The sequence below is a fragment of the Erythranthe guttata genome, chromosome 8 (genome assembly GCF_056151865.1).
Source record: "Erythranthe guttata isolate IM_541 chromosome 8, IM_541, whole genome shotgun sequence".
In the NCBI taxonomy this organism is placed as follows: Eukaryota; Viridiplantae; Streptophyta; class Magnoliopsida; order Lamiales; family Phrymaceae; genus Erythranthe; species Erythranthe guttata.
In genome coordinates this window covers 23,588,370-23,603,900 of record NC_142540.1, presented here as the reverse complement: position 1 = coordinate 23,603,900, position 15,531 = coordinate 23,588,370, and the positions used below count along the sequence as shown (strand labels likewise).

At 35.0% G+C, this 15,531-nt stretch overlaps 3 protein-coding genes across 8 annotated transcripts; 1 reads left to right on the top strand and 2 right to left on the bottom strand.

Moving 5' to 3' along the window:
- Positions 1–141: 141 nt before the first annotated feature.
- On the bottom strand, positions 142–4,300 carry ATSRL1 (PRP38 family protein). Of its 5 annotated transcripts, none has more exons than XM_088822451.1 (6): positions 4,029–4,136; positions 3,158–3,466; positions 2,037–2,117; positions 1,546–1,597; positions 1,210–1,281; positions 142–1,119 (listed from the first exon to the last, which is right to left on the bottom strand). In XM_088822451.1, exons 3-6 carry the CDS (start codon positions 2,042–2,044, stop codon positions 352–354), a joined length of 900 nt encoding a protein of 299 aa, XP_088678577.1. In that variant the 5' UTR covers positions 2,045–2,117; positions 3,158–3,466; positions 4,029–4,136; the 3' UTR covers positions 142–351. The 5 variants fall into 5 exon arrangements, with proteins under 5 accessions (XP_088678577.1, XP_088678578.1, XP_012845080.1 ...); XM_088822452.1 differs by having other exon boundaries at positions 2,026–2,117; positions 4,029–4,096; XM_012989626.2 differs by lacking the exon at positions 1,546–1,597 and having other exon boundaries at positions 4,029–4,300.
- Positions 4,301–6,861: 2,561 nt separating this feature from the next.
- LOC105965108 (transmembrane 9 superfamily member 3) lies at positions 6,862–11,623 on the top strand. The gene is made up of 8 exons (XM_012989624.2): positions 6,862–7,310; positions 8,295–8,335; positions 8,410–8,995; positions 9,081–9,218; positions 9,336–9,492; positions 9,946–10,430; positions 11,029–11,265; positions 11,358–11,623. Exons 1-7 carry the CDS (start codon positions 7,159–7,161, stop codon positions 11,246–11,248), a joined length of 1,779 nt encoding a protein of 592 aa, XP_012845078.1. The 5' UTR covers positions 6,862–7,158; the 3' UTR covers positions 11,249–11,265; positions 11,358–11,623.
- A 701-nt stretch (positions 11,624–12,324) lies between these two features.
- Positions 12,325–15,531, bottom strand: LOC105965316 (cytochrome c oxidase assembly protein CtaG / Cox11 family). 2 transcript variants are annotated; one of them, XM_012989857.2, is made up of 7 exons: positions 14,694–15,531; positions 14,152–14,569; positions 14,003–14,055; positions 13,409–13,481; positions 13,216–13,320; positions 12,804–12,884; positions 12,325–12,713 (listed from the first exon to the last, which is right to left on the bottom strand). In XM_012989857.2, the coding sequence occupies exons 1-7, from the start codon at positions 14,759–14,761 to the stop codon at positions 12,609–12,611; spliced, it is 903 nt and encodes a 300-aa protein (XP_012845311.2). In that variant the 5' UTR covers positions 14,762–15,531; the 3' UTR covers positions 12,325–12,608. The 2 variants fall into 2 exon arrangements, with proteins under 2 accessions (XP_012845311.2, XP_088678581.1); XM_088822455.1 differs by having other exon boundaries at positions 14,152–14,573; positions 14,694–15,023.

Sequence of the window (15,531 nt, the reverse complement as noted above, 5' to 3'; positions counted from 1 at the left end):
GTAACTAGTCGTGTATTGTGTGTAAATCAAATGCGAAAAACTATTCGATGAATTTCACCAAATATAGCAGCATCTAAAGAAACCCCGTATTGAGAAAGAGAATATATCACCATTGCAGTAAATAATCATTGTCCCAAACCATTTCAACGAATAGGCAATAAATCGAATAAAAAGGTTTTTAAAATATACACGAATAATCTCTTCATTCATTACACATCAAGGCTATTACATTCATCGTCATTTGTCAGCCATGACGATATCGAGTTCGAAATATAAAGTAACCAAAGTAAATAACGAGGATTATAAATAAAGTGCATTTTCTTTCGTTTTTAAAATAATGAAAAATCCCTATTACCTCCACGAAGAACCACCGAGCCTTATCACCTCCTCGGTACCGCTAGGCTTGCTCGGACCACCCTTGTCTTCGCCTCCGTCCTTTTTCTGACTACCCAGATCACCGTACAAATCCTTAAGCTTTGCTAAATTACTGGACGCAGACGTCTTTTCCTTGCTTTCATGTCTTGAAGTACTAGGAATATTCTGCTCGTGTCTACTGTTTTCATGTATGCTCCGACTTCTGCTACGACTCCTGCTTCTGCTCCGACGAGAACTACCTTCTCTTCTGTCGTAATCTTTTCTATAGCTCTCACGTGACCTTCTGTCATAATCGTACCTCCTCTCTCTATCTCTGTCTCTGTCTCTATCTCTGTCCCTATCCCTGTCTCTATCCCTATCTCTGTCCCTATCCCTGTCTCTATCTCTGTCTCTATCTCTGTCTCTATCTCTGTCTGAATAATCTCGATCGGGTAAATCACGACTATGGCTCCGACGAGTGTTCGGCGACCTTCTGGAGTTTTCGTCTCTATCGTAAGATGGAGTGGAGGTGCGGCGGACTGGAGAGGAGCCCCTAGTGGAAGCACGGTGTGGGGCCCGTTGACCGAAAGAGACTGAAAGTGATGCTTTGACAGAAGGTGGTCTCCGAGCACTCTCCTCCGACCCACGCGTCGACTCGCCCGTGACTCCGCAGTGTTTAGTGGGCAGCTTCATTTTCTCGAGATTCGCTACTACAGTTCGCATCACTGGAACTGGGATTCGGGGGAAAAGCGTGTCGAAGTAGTACTGAAAAAATTCAAAAAAATAATAACCAATCGAGAATATTTAACGGCTGAGTCGATAAAAGTATAAAAACAAAAGCTGGTAACGGCTAACCTGTCCAAGAAGCAAATCAATTACATACGCGCCCATTGTTGCCGTTCGGCCATTAGAACCCGGAGAAAATTCCTGGATAGAAATTAACAATGTCCATAAAACGTTAAGCTATCTGATAGTCACGATCAAAAGTATAAAAAATTAAAAGATCAAAGTTAATGCACGGCTACAAAGTCATGCTCCCACAGAAACCACCACTATACAATTTGAGACGAGAATATAATGCCATTAGCAGTTCAAAACCTTCAAAAGAAATGAAAACCACGAACAGCCAGATATTTCATACATATTAAATCCTGAAAACTAATGAGACTTTTTTTTTCCGAACATGGTCACCTGAACAAGAATCATGCTGACGCACCACTGAGGAATCGTAAAATCGCTCCACCTGAGCCATCAGGTGTCAGAAACAAAACAGAAGAATCCCGAATCATACGGAAGAGATTTTGTCCACATAGAAAAATCACCAATTCATTGCAATAAACGATTATAAAGTCATTAAAATTGGAAGAACGTCTCGGAATTTCCAATTAAATCCCGATTGATACAAGAAAAAGATGCCGTAATTCCCTAGTCGATAAATGGTATTATGCACTGCTTATTAACTAGTTGCTATTAACAAAAACCGTGTAGCATGTATTCGTCTAATTTCAATTTGGTATTACTACACCGACAGATATCCATTATGATTCACAAAGTAACACGGACAAATTCTTAATATATTATAGTTACTAAAAAATTACACGATAAAAAATTTGAAAACTACGTCATATAAATTACTGAATGAGAAGAAAGAAATACACGGGAAAAAGTCACCTTTTTCATACCTCATCATCTTTTAGGTATGGTTCGTACCAACTCCATAAAGTCTTTGGATCTGCAACGTACCTTAAGTAGAGAAATCCAATCTGAAAAAGACAAGTACATAATCGTCATTCTCATGCCAAAAAACATAGGTTATACAACAGCAAATGGAAAAGAAATATATTAAAAAAAAAATTAAAAAAAAATTGTTACATTTATAAAGTTTATGAGGCCAAGGATCAAATGCATAATAACAATCTATTGAACTTTTTTTCTGTAGATCTCATAATACAATGAAATTTTAAATCTCCGAAATCCTAACTTCAGCTATTTTTAAATTATTATGGCGCGTTTCCAATTAAGTTTATAAGTTATTTCAAATTCTTCGCTTAAAAAAATCCAATTCCTTCCACCACAATGCAATCTAAGCTTATTCGACTTACTATTCACAATCACGGAGTCCACACTTCATAGTATTTTCACGTAATAGTTCTATAACTGTTTACAGTTCTAACTCAACACCTTATAAACTCTGTTACACAGATACGGCTAAAGGGACAAGTTTCCCCGTGTCAGATACGTTTTATCTGTAATATTTAAATACTTGGACACGGGTATCCAAAATTGACACGCGTGTCAAAGAAGGAAAAAAAGGTTTTTTTCTGAAAAAGCCCAAACCTATTCTACTTCTGTTGTGCCCTACTGCAGTATTATTCTTCTCTTTCCAACTATTCTGCCTACGTTGGACGAAAACTAATAATATATATATATATATATATATATATATATATATATATATATATATATATATATATATATATATATATATATATATGTGTGTGTGTGTGTGTGTGTGTGTAAATTTTAATATTGTAAAAAAGCAAAAAAAAAACTTTTTTAATAATTTACAAATAGACCCTTATATTTTTAATATTTACAAGTATCCCCCACGTTCCCGTGTCCTACTTTCCGTGTCTGCGTGTCGCCGTATCCCTGTTCCCGTGTCTATGTAACATAGCTTATAAATGATTAAATACAGAACCACAAAAGTCGCAAAAGCACCAATTTTTTTAATCCTCACAATACATAGTATTTTTCAAAGTCGCGCTAAGTAAAAAAATGTTTCGACACGAACTCTACTTACCGCTCTGATGTAAGGAGAATCGGGGTGCTTCAAAAGGCCATGCATTTGTTTGACGGTAAGTTTCATGGTAAAGAATTTGTAGAGAAGGCAAAACGCAGTCGAGGGCCCTCGACAGTTGCCAGTCATCCACGGCTCCACGTGCGTGACGGTTACGTAAATCTCGTCAATTACTTCATGGTAGGTTTTCAATCTCAAAAGGTCTCGAAAATATTCGGACGAAAGTATATTCATGCATAGCACCTTCTCCAGCAATTGGTCAATCGATCTACCGGATGACTTTATTTCAGCCATCGTTCATCAACCGGTACCCTGACCCAAAACAAATGAACAGTCGATCATCTGAAATCTCGAATACAAACTAAAAACCGAAAATTAAGACTGGGAAACAAAAAAATATATTTACCTACATAAATTAAAAAAAAAAATTAAATAAAAAGAAACCTCATTCGTTACAGATTCAGGTCAAAAGACATTTACTAAAACTATTTAAAAAAAAAAAAAAGTCCATAGAAATTGTTTAAAAATTCAAATTGTGAAACTTTCCCCATTAATTCTCATTCAAAATCCTCAAAATTAACAAAACGCTTCAGACTAATTAAAAAAAAAAAACCCATAAAAAATACATAAAGCCTAAAACTTAACTAGCCCCTAATTCCATGCTAAAGCTCAAAAATTCGAGTTCATAATACAAAAGTTATTTTTTTTTTTTTGCTTTTTATTAGTTAATATATAGCAAAAGGTTAATTGTGCGTACTGTTCAATTGAACATCAAACAATAATTTGGTTATAATTGCGCGTACTGTTCAATTGAATAACAACCCAGGAAGAAATTATTCGAAAATTAACGAGAATTTGGAAGGGTTTTCTTTACCTTGAATCAATGAATTGCAGAGAAAATATGGCGAGCTTTACTGCGCGAGCCCTAGGCCGAATTTGGGCAATAGAGCGAAAAAAGAAAATAATCCTACATTAATAAGTTGGGTTAAATTACAACCACCCCCTTCAGGTAAGGTGTAATTACGAAATAAACCCCTTTAGTTTTCATAATTTCATCAATTTCCTGAAGTATATCTCCGACTTATATATTACTCCTTTACGGGGTTAAAATGGAGAGTTGGATGTTACATCTGATTATTTACATCTGGATTTGAACCGTAGACTTGATTAAATAATTATTCACTAAGCACACATACACATGGGTGTGTGTGTGATTATGTGTTGATCTACGATTCAAATCCACTCATTTATAAATAACCAATTGTAGCATCTAATTTCCTCTTAAAATTAACAAAATCGGTTAGCTCTATAAATATTCTCTAAAATGTTCCAATTTTACGAATTTTATGTGCTGAAATGTTAAATGCCGTTTCAATTTTACTAATATCGTTTTGACTTCGAACCTTATTTTGACATATTTTCTATTTTGATTTTGGTAAAATTCGAAACACGAAAACTGTAGTCCTTTGGGTTAGTTTTTTAATTCAACTTAAATCCGCTAGATTGGATGCCGTGTGACAAAGTTATGCATGAATGAGTCACATTTTGAATTTTAGATACCTCAATACATTAAATACATTAAAGTTGTGAGCATTATCCATTGATTCATGTATATATTTCTCGTCTGACATCCAATTTTGGTGATTCAAGTTGGATTAGAAAACTAACTCAAAATACCATAAATCTTATTTTCGGGTTTTGCAAAATTTAGAATAAAAAATGAACAAAATCACGTTTGAAGTCGAAACGGTATTATTAAAGCTCGAACGACGTTTATCAGTTATCACATCTCTTTTACGTGTCCTACTTATATATTATTTTAACACCAAATACCCCAAGGGTGTAATTGTAAGATATTTATTCTTCGAAGGGGTTGATTTTCACAATTGTTGATATCTAAATTTTGATCATTTTCGTATTTTAGTTTTTTTTTTTTTTTTTTGAGTAAATAGCACTTATTTAATTCTCCTGTGGTTTGAATATTTTGCACTTGACCCCTTGTGTGTTGGCATTTTGCACACGACTTCCTTATGGTATGAAATTAGGCGCATAACCCCCTTGTGGTTTTGACATTTTGCATATGACCCCCTTATAGTATGAAATTAAGCACATAACCCCCTTGAATAGAAAACTGGAAAAGAATAAATTATCATAAATACTTTGTTTCTTAAAAAAATAAAATTCAATAACAACTATAATATAATATATTATATAGAAAATAGTAAATAACAGTCATGATTAATAATAATATTAAAGTTATTAATCTTAAAGCTTTGAAATATGTAGAATTATTTTACCGAATTATAATTGAATAAAGAAATTGACAGTTCATAATTTTATATCGATTTTAGTCCTTTTATATTTGATTTGTAGCATATGAGATTTTTCAAATTGGTTTCTAAACTTAAATAAATTGTCAATCGTCCAATAACTATTATTATATACCTTTTGTGTTGTAAAATTAAAAAAAACATAAGGGGGTTATGTGCCTAATTTCATACCATAAGGAGGGTTATGTGCAAAATGTACAAACCACAGGAAGGTTATATGCTTAATTTCATACCATAAGGAGGGTCATGTGCAAAATGTTCAAACCACAAGGGGTTAATTGCTATTTACCTTTTCCTTTTTATATATATAATTATATCCTTCATAATATACAATTATATTATTATGCTCTTCATAATAATTCAAACATAAGAACATAATTCTACCCTTAATAATATAATAAATAAATGTCGATCAATTGGTCACTTGATGATTGACTTTGTTGCAATTGAACTATATCTTTACAAAAAGAAAATAAAAATAAAAATAATCATGAATAATTTTAGACGATCATGTGAAATTAAAATTTCAGAGCTTGCTTAATTACTGGTTTAATTCAATTTTGCATCCTTAAAATATCGTATTTTGACACTTTTCACCTGTAAAATATAGTATTATGGCACTTTGCACCTTTAAAATAAAATAATAATACTTTGCATCTTTAAAATAAAACAATAATACTTTGCACTATCGTACACAATAAATTATTCACAATGTACTCTGAATTGAATATTTAAAACTTAACGAGGATAATTTCATTTTTATTGGATTTTTATTTATAGGGTGCGGAAAATATACTAAATTGTTATTTTCTTCTATCTCCAACATAATTTCGAGCGTACAAATTGCAAAAAAAAAACTAGTTCAAAAAAAAAAAAAAAGTGTTCTCATTAATTCATTCGATTGATAGATCTTTTATTATAATTGGTAAAAATATTTGTTAGAAATATTTGAAAGAAAATATAATTTTCAAATAACTTGATAATAAAGTAGTTTTTGAAAGAGTTCTTTTGTCCCTTTTATTTTTATTAAAATATTTTTTTTGTGTTTTTTTTTTGAATATGTTCATTTTATCAAGCGCTTATATAATCGATTAGCGCATAATTTAGCTTCGTTGCATTTTTCCACCTATACTGAAGGAGCCAATTTACCTTCGTATTTAGCCAATTTGGCAATTGATTAATATATCAAGGTTTTCCCTAAAAAAAAAATATCACTAATAAATACAATTATAATATATAATATATTTTTCTTATTATAATTGTTATTGCTATATATTTAGATAATCATTTTCCCCATTTTTAAAACACTTTCCGGTGGATCGTAAATACTTGCACCAAAAGGCGAAATCCCTCGCCCCCTGGGCCCCCATCACTTGATTTATGGTATTAGTGGTTAAAGTGGCAAACACCTAACTAGGCTGTAGGTGATTAGTCTTAATTCTTAAAATCATAATGGACGTGCCTAATTACAACTATTTGTATCCCACTCTCTCCTAACCGCGCGTGGCCTTAGTTACCTTCAAAATTGATCCATCTTATTAAATGAGATCGAGATCTGTGCTACTTTCTCTCTCTAAAATTCCTCTCCTCTTTCTAAAACTGTAATATTTCAGGTCCACTGAATTATAAACCCATTTCACTCTGCGACTCTTTACGGTGTTTTGTGAACCAAAAATGGCGAGAGGAGGAGAGTGGCGCGCCGTCGTTTTGCTGCTCCTTTGCACTGCTTTTCCGGCGGCGAGATCCGACGGATCAGATCACAAGTACAAAGTCGGCGATCCGGTGCCGCTGTATGCAAACAAGGTCGGCCCTTTTCACAACCCTAGGTAAATATTCCTCTCCTTTTCGTGATTTTTCCTTCGAATGTTCTTATTGTATATGACTCTAGATACTGCATTGGTGAAATTTTGGTTGGGGATTTGATTGCTAGGGCTTAATTGCATATTGGGGGATTTTTGTGTGTTGTTGATTTGGTTGTTATTGCTTTAATTTTTGATCGATTGGTGATTAGTTGGTTTGTGAAATTTGGGGATGATTGAGATCATTTCTCCTTGTTGATGGACACTGTTAAACAAGACCAGAATTGAAGGGAGTGGGTTTTTGGCTTTGATTTTTACATGCTAAAAAATTGGTGGCTATGGTACAAATCTAACCCGTGTACGGTACTAAATGCAATTTGTAAACTTCTAGGGTTGAGTGTAGTTTAGGACATGCCATTTATCTATGGCAGATAATACAGCTTCATCTTGATACTGTTGAAGGGGGTTTTCTTGAAATAAGTAAGGTTGAAGTGGAAAATTCATGGTTGTTAACTGGTATTAAGCCAATCACTTTTTTTTTATGGAAGAGGATTTCAATGACTGTGTTCAATTCATTTCCCTTCTAGCGTTAGAAAACCAAAAAAAAAAAAAAAGAAGCAAATATGGAAGAATCAAAAGCATTGTGAGTAATGAAGTGATTATTCCTTGTATAATTATCCCATTTAGTTTTTTGATGAATGCCACAACTCCACCTTAAAAAAATTTAAGTCCTCAATTTTAGTTAAAAATTTGGCTGGAACCTGGTTTTAAACAAAAAACATTGGCAAACACACACGGATGTTGGCCTTAAAAGCAGTAAGGTAGCTTTTCATGATGTATTCTCGAGTAAGGTTTCTCTGAGGTGATCAACTGCTTTATTTTTGCAATATGCATGCAATTTTATTTTAAGTATGATTATGTATTGCATATATTTGTTTCAAAATGTTAGCATTATCACCTATTAATTTCCTTTTGTTATGCTCATATCCTGTTATTTGTTCTAATCTGCAGCGAAACATACCGTTACTTTGATCTCCCATTTTGTTCTCCAGGTAAATCTTATTCTCCTTTGCTTTTTTTCTTTCATGTCAAATTCCTTATTTTTGCTAACATTTCGTGCTAACAGGTGATGTTAAAGATAAAAGTGAAGCTCTTGGTGAAGTGCTAAATGGAGATCGTTTGGTCAGTGCTCCATACAAGCTTGACTTTCTGGCTGACAGAGAGTCAGAAGTCATTTGTAAAAAGCAGCTGTCAAAGGAAGAAGTTGCTGTGTTTCGAAGTGCGGTAGCAAAAGACTACTATTTTCAAATGTACTATGATGACTTGCCCATATGGGGTTTCCTCGGAAAGGTTGACAAGGAAGGCAAAGCTGATCCCAGCGAGTACAAATATTACCTATTTAAGCATCTCCATTTCGAAATATTTTATAACAAGGATCGTGTGATTGAGATCAATGCACGCACAGACCCCAGTGCTCTTGTAGACCTTACTGAAGATAAGGAAGTTGATGTGGAGTTCGTGTACTCTGCCAAATGGAAAGAGACTAATATTGCTTTTGAGAAGAGGATGGAGAAGTACTCTCATTCTTCTTCACTACCTCGCCACTTAGAGATCCATTGGTTTTCAATTATCAATTCATGCGTGACTGTTCTCCTCCTCACTGGGTTTCTTGCTACGATTTTGATGCGTGTGCTAAAAAATGATTTTGTCAAGTAAGATAGTCTTTTCATTCCTCAACATTTAGGAAAACGATGATACTGCAAAGTATTTAACAATAATTTTCTTGTTTCACCAAAGATATGCCCATGACGAGGAGGCAGCAGATGACCAAGAAGAAACTGGGTGGAAATACATTCATGGTGATGTTTTCAGGTTCCCGAAGTACAAGTCTTTGTTTGCTGCTGCTCTTGGAAGTGGCACTCAGCTATTTACCCTGTAAGTAGGTCTTTAGAGGTTGCATTTTCTCGGCAAAATGTACTCATGGTTACTGGATTGTGGAATATTTTCTTTATTGGAGATAAATTGACTTTATTGAAATTTTCCTTTTTCCAGGGCGACTTTTATATTCTTACTTGCTCTTGTTGGTGTATTTTATCCTTACAACCGTGGAGCTCTTTTTACTGCACTGGTGGTCATATATGCTCTTACGTCTGGCATTGCAGGCTATACAGCGGCCGCTTTCTATTGCCAGTTAGAGGGGACAAATTGGGTTAGTAAATTTGCGCCAAACACCATTTCTTTAGTTTCATCTTGAATTGCCACATATGTTTATGTTCTGTAAAAGTTCTCTGGATTTCCTGTTTTAAGATGGATTTCTTCTTTTTAAATGTGATGTTTTCTGGATACTATTTGGTCAATGAAGCTGAGGAGACAAGTTGCAGAGATTTCATTTACTGTGAAGCTTTTTAAGCTTTGAGAAGACTTAGTTTTTCTTTGTTATTATCTTCAGTTGTCTTCCCAATCTTTGTTATGAAACTTTGATTTTAAAAATGAGTTGAACTCTTGAGTTTCTGCCAGGCCAGTGCTGGATTAGTATGAATATTGCCAACATAAACGAGACAAGTTAACCAGCAGCAATCTATTATATATCTTTTAGTTTACGTGTGTACATATTTGCCTGCCTGACCTGTTACTGATCTTAGATTACGTTCTCTCTTTACAGGTCCGGAATTTATTACTAACTGGAGGCCTGTTCTGTGGGCCACTTTTTCTCACATTCTGCTTCCTAAACACTGTTGCCATTGCTTATCATGCAACTGCCGCTCTCCCATTTGGTACCATTGTGGTGATTTTTCTGATATGGGCTCTTGTGACGTCACCTTTATTAGTGTTGGGAGGGATTGCAGGAAAGAACAGTAAGGCAGAGTTTCAAGCTCCTGTTCGTACCACAAAATATCCTAGAGAGATTCCGCCGCTCCCTTGGTACCGTTCAACTGTGCCTCAGATGGCTATGGCCGGCTTCTTGCCATTCAGTGCCATCTATATTGAACTTTACTACATATTTGCCAGTGTCTGGGGTCACAGGATTTACACCATTTACAGTATTTTATTCATTGTCTTCATTATCCTCCTGATTGTCACTGCATTTATTACTGTGGCGTTGACATACTTCCAACTTGCTGCTGAAGATCATGAATGGTGGTGGAGGTATGTTTTCATGTTGAATTTGCTTAAACATTAGAGATGCCAAATATGTGGTGTATTCATTCTTGATGATGCTTTATCCCCCTTGTGAGCTGTCTCTTGTGTTCAGTTTTTTTATTTACTTGTCATCTTCCTTTTCCCCCCTCCATGGGGGACGCAGAGGGGTATGCGTGTATTGTTGCTAATGGGAAGTGGTTTTAGTTCTCTCCATTTCTCGCATGGGAAGGAAAACCTTAGCTACTTGTTTTGCCTTTTTATAACAATTCTGATGTGTTATGTCACTTGATGACATAGTTGTTTATTTCTTCTCTCCTGGTCAAAATCTCTCTGTTATTTGGACAAACTATTTCCGGACATTTGAAATCATTTTAGGTGTTGACATGTTAAGAGCACTTCTTAAACTTCATTGAGGTCCCCGACCAACAAACCGTAACAGAGTGTTTTAGATATGTAACTGAATAATTTGGTCTTACTTTTCAGTGTTTGAAGTTCCTCCATGTAAAATTTATTGGCTAACAATGAATAAATAAGTAGATTATGTTCTACTTTTTGTGGCTGCTTAACATTTGAACTCTTTGAATTTTTGTCCCTATCAAATCAGGTCTTTCCTTTGTGGTGGATCAACGGGCTTGTTCATTTACGGCTACTGTCTGTATTACTACTATGCACGGTCGGATATGTCGGGCTTTATGCAGACCTCATTCTTCTTTGGGTACATGGCTTCTGTGTGCTATGCTTTCTTCCTAATGCTCGGAGCTGTAGGTTTCCGTGCCTCTTTATTCTTTGTTCGCCACATATACCGCTCGATAAAGTGCGAATGAGAAATGGGATTTGACAGGTATATAATATATGTTTTCCTCGATTACCTTTTTCAAATTTTAACCTATTATTAAGTCTTGAGACTTACTAGTTTTAAGCTTATGTTTACAGAAGAAGAATATTGTTGATTTGTGAGAATGGCGGTGTATCGTACGATAGGTAAAGTGGCATGACAAAGGTATTGAAAATGGCAGTATTCTGTAGGAAAATCTCCACTGTGGAAGCATTTCTGAGCAAAAGAAGTAGTTTACTGTCTAAACTTATATCAAATAATAGTGTATGGTTTTCGTTATTTGCTATAGTTTCAATTTTTCTTTTTTTTCTAAAAGATTTTGTATGAAAAGATATGAAAGAGGTTAACAAATTTGATCAGTGCATTCCGGCGGGTGTTGCGTATTTCCAGTGGCGTATTTGAGTAGAAAATGCCGCTTTTGGTAAATTACGGCCACCCTGAGGTAACGTCAAATTACCAAAAAACCCCTCACGTTTGAGTAATTACAGTCACCCTCTTAACTATGAATCTTCTTATACGTCCACCTTTATCGTGTTAAATTCAATATAACCTTTTAAATTACGTGGAATGTTCTCTAGTTCGTACTCGTTCTGTGTATAAATGCAAGTTTCTGATGCACCACAATTTAATGTTTTAAAATGTATGAGATAAAACGGGTAAATATTAGAGAATATTCAACATAATCTAGAAGATATCACTAAATTTGACTCTGCAACGGGTTGGACGTGTAAGAAGATTCATAGTTTAGGGGTGGTTGTGAAGGGATTTTTTTTCTTCGTAATTTGGCTCGCCTCATGGAGTGGCCGTTATCTACCCTGAAACTTTTAAAATTAAGACTGTTTTTCTTTTGTTATTTAAATTTAATTTAATTTTTAACAAGTGTTTTCTATATCACAAAATCTGAATTACCCATTACAAAATTCCTTCAGACAAACTTTCAAAAACCCTGTCTACAAATTTAGTGTTTAGTTATTTATTTGCCTCTCCCTGTGTATTCAACCAAAATGGACATACAAATTTAATTCCTCTTCCCCCATTCAAACTTTCGAAAATGCAACAACATAATAAACACAAATTCAAAAAATATATTTTCTTGAAAGTTTATTAACAATATCTGTCCATTCCACTAAATACACGTAAATATAGAGAATTAATGTTTTTACCGACATTATTTCACCAAATGATGGAACGAACTCAAAATTTGGGGTGTTTGGTTGGAGAGACGAAGTCCTAGAAAGAGAGCAAGAACATCGTCTATTTCCATATGATATATATTGGGCTATTGGAATAAAATGTAGTTGAAAATGCTTTTTCTTCCAAGAATCAAAAAGTGAACCGAGCAGGAAGCACTACTTCTCTTCGGAAACCTTGAAGAATGTGTATGAAAGAATCAAGTTGTTGATACCCTCCATTTTCGGATCTGTTTCAAACTCGGGGTCGATGTAAAAGAACACCTACACACATATATTTTTTCATCGTTAAAAATAAAAAAAATCCTCAAGCAAAACATTTGACGACGCACTGAGAATAGGAAATTTACATACCGGCATGTCAATCTGTTCGCCTGGGAGAAGTCTTTGCTCTTCAAAGCAGAAACATTGTATTTTATTGAAGTAAACTGCTGCCTGAAAATGGATAAAACGAGATAAAATTCCAAATCAACCACTACCAATCAGGTACTAGACAAAGATATTAAAGCATTTGACGAGGTTACGTAAACGTAATAACAAATTCTTGTACACTTAATACATATTTTCGTATTCCATTAGGGAGCAAAGTTGTTGAAATACAACAAACAAATTCAGATAACTGTCTTGTTTAGGAAATCACTAGCAGAATATCTGACACCATGCCTCAAAAAGATCGGGATCTAAAAAAACATCGAGACTCGTATATTTTGGAGAAAAAGAAAAGAATTGCCAGGGAGTTTATTATAGAAAATAGCAATATCCATACCTTCATCGGAGTAACATTATAAGTCGATACGCCAGTTATCGGAGCTGCACTTTTATTTTCAGCAGTGTAAAAAGCAAGCGCACTCTCCCCTGGCTTTACCCTTACCTATAAGTTATTAGCGCACTCGATTACGACAAATGAGTATAATTCTATTTGAGCACAAGGCAAAACATGCATAATTCTACTTGATCACCTCTCTCTGCGTGGGAACAAACTTCCACGGCATCCCATCTGCCACGTCAGCATTGAACTGCACAACAATCTCCCTGTAAACACATGCAATAATGTGTGTCATACAAAACAAAAATTTTGTCGAGCTTGAACCATAACTATCTACATTGATCGTGGAACGTGCTATACAGAAGATTCCAAGTAGTAAATAATATGTCCTCGCCTTATTCAATTTTCAAATTAAAATTCAAGAAACAAATACGATTGTGAAAATAAGGGAAGACTTAACATATGATGTAGCAACTGTCCCAGAAAACGATGGTCTTAATCATAAGAAACGAAATGAAAACTCTGTAGAAAATCCACGATGCAGATAGGAAAAACAAAAAAAGTCAAAGGAACAAAAAATTATCTTATTCCACACACACACACGCATACACACACAGACATATATATATGCATGTGTGTATGCATCTTCAAGATTTTGCTTAAGTCACTTTGTAGCAAGAACGACTAAAAATTCATTAAGTGCACGCATTTCAATCCAAGTTCTCAATGTCTATATCCTATTCAAAGAAATCGACTAGCAAATTATCGAGATAAGATATTCACAAACCTAGACGCGACAGTTCCATCCTTCGAATGACGAGCAATCTTTTCTTCAACACTCTGGCAAAAAGATCAACACGCATTCCATCACGAAATTTATAAACAAAGAATATATAATAACAGACGAAAAAATAAGTGAAAAAAAAAACATTTCACCTCTCGACGCTGAACAGTGCCCCCATAACCAGTAGCTTGACAAAATCTCCGATACAGAGGAACCGCAGCATAACTACACCCCACCATAGCAAATACCAATCCGGTCAAGTATAAAAGCATCTTGTTCGATTTCTTTTCCATACTAGCAGCAGCAGCATTATTATGAGTCGAGTATCGCCGCCCAAAATTGACCGAACACGATCCATTATTCGAGATTAAACCCCGACACACGAACCCAAATGTTCGCGAGTATATATTTTTAGCAGCATTATGAGTAGAATATTGCCGCATGAAATTGATCGAACACGATCGATTATTCGACAGTAAACCCCGACATTCGAACCCAAATACCCGCGAGTATATATTTCTATGGCTTCCACCAAACGAAGAAATCGAACCCTCGGCATCAAGCAGGTGCCTTTCTTGAAAAAAACATATATTCAAAATAAATTTATATGTAACAAATAACAATAACAAGAAGATGTACCTAACATTCATATAAGAGTGCAAAAAAAATTCAAAATAAATAAATAAATAATTACCTGGATAAAAAGGGGGGTTGATGAAGAGGGGTTTTAACATAAGAAAATAAACGGTGAGTTCCTCTCATAGTTCACCGGAATGCCGTTATAGCGGCCGGAACGGAGGCCACCGCCGACAAAGTTCAGTCAATAGCGGCTGGCGTGTTCTAAAATCTAAAAGAAGCGATTTATCAGCCGGAACGGCAATATATGCTGGCGGCGATTATCGGACGGAACGCAGATCGAACGGCTTCTGGCGGTGTTCGTCGCGGCGGAGGAAATGGAATTTAGGGCTGGTGACGCCGACAATTTTATATTTGTTCTGATTTCATCACTTCAGTTTTCAAATGTTTCAACTCAGTCCCTAAATTTTATGATTTCTATTAAAATAAAGAAATATATTCAAAACTTACTTTAACCACTAAATTGGAATTTTCTGCATCTTTTCACATTGGTTAAATTACATCAACACCCCTGAGTTATGCTAAAATAACTTTAAGGTTCCTGTGTGGCATCGATAATTACACTAACCTCCTGAAATGTAGTTATAAACTCTAATGGGATAATTCATTGGATACGTTATTACAATAGAGTTCTAACGGACTATTAGTTCCACGAAGTGCTAGAGACAACCAAGAGTTATGGGTGATTTAAGAAATGTTGGGGGAATCCTGTCACCCCCTAACTCTATTTGTCTCCACCACTAGCTAAAGTAACAGTCCGTTAGAACTCTATCGGAATAACGCATCCAATGCATTATCTCATTAGAGCTTCTAACTATGTTTCAGAGGGGTGAGTGTAATTATCAATACCACATGGATCTTAAAGTTATTTAAGCATACCTCAAGTGTGGGTGTGT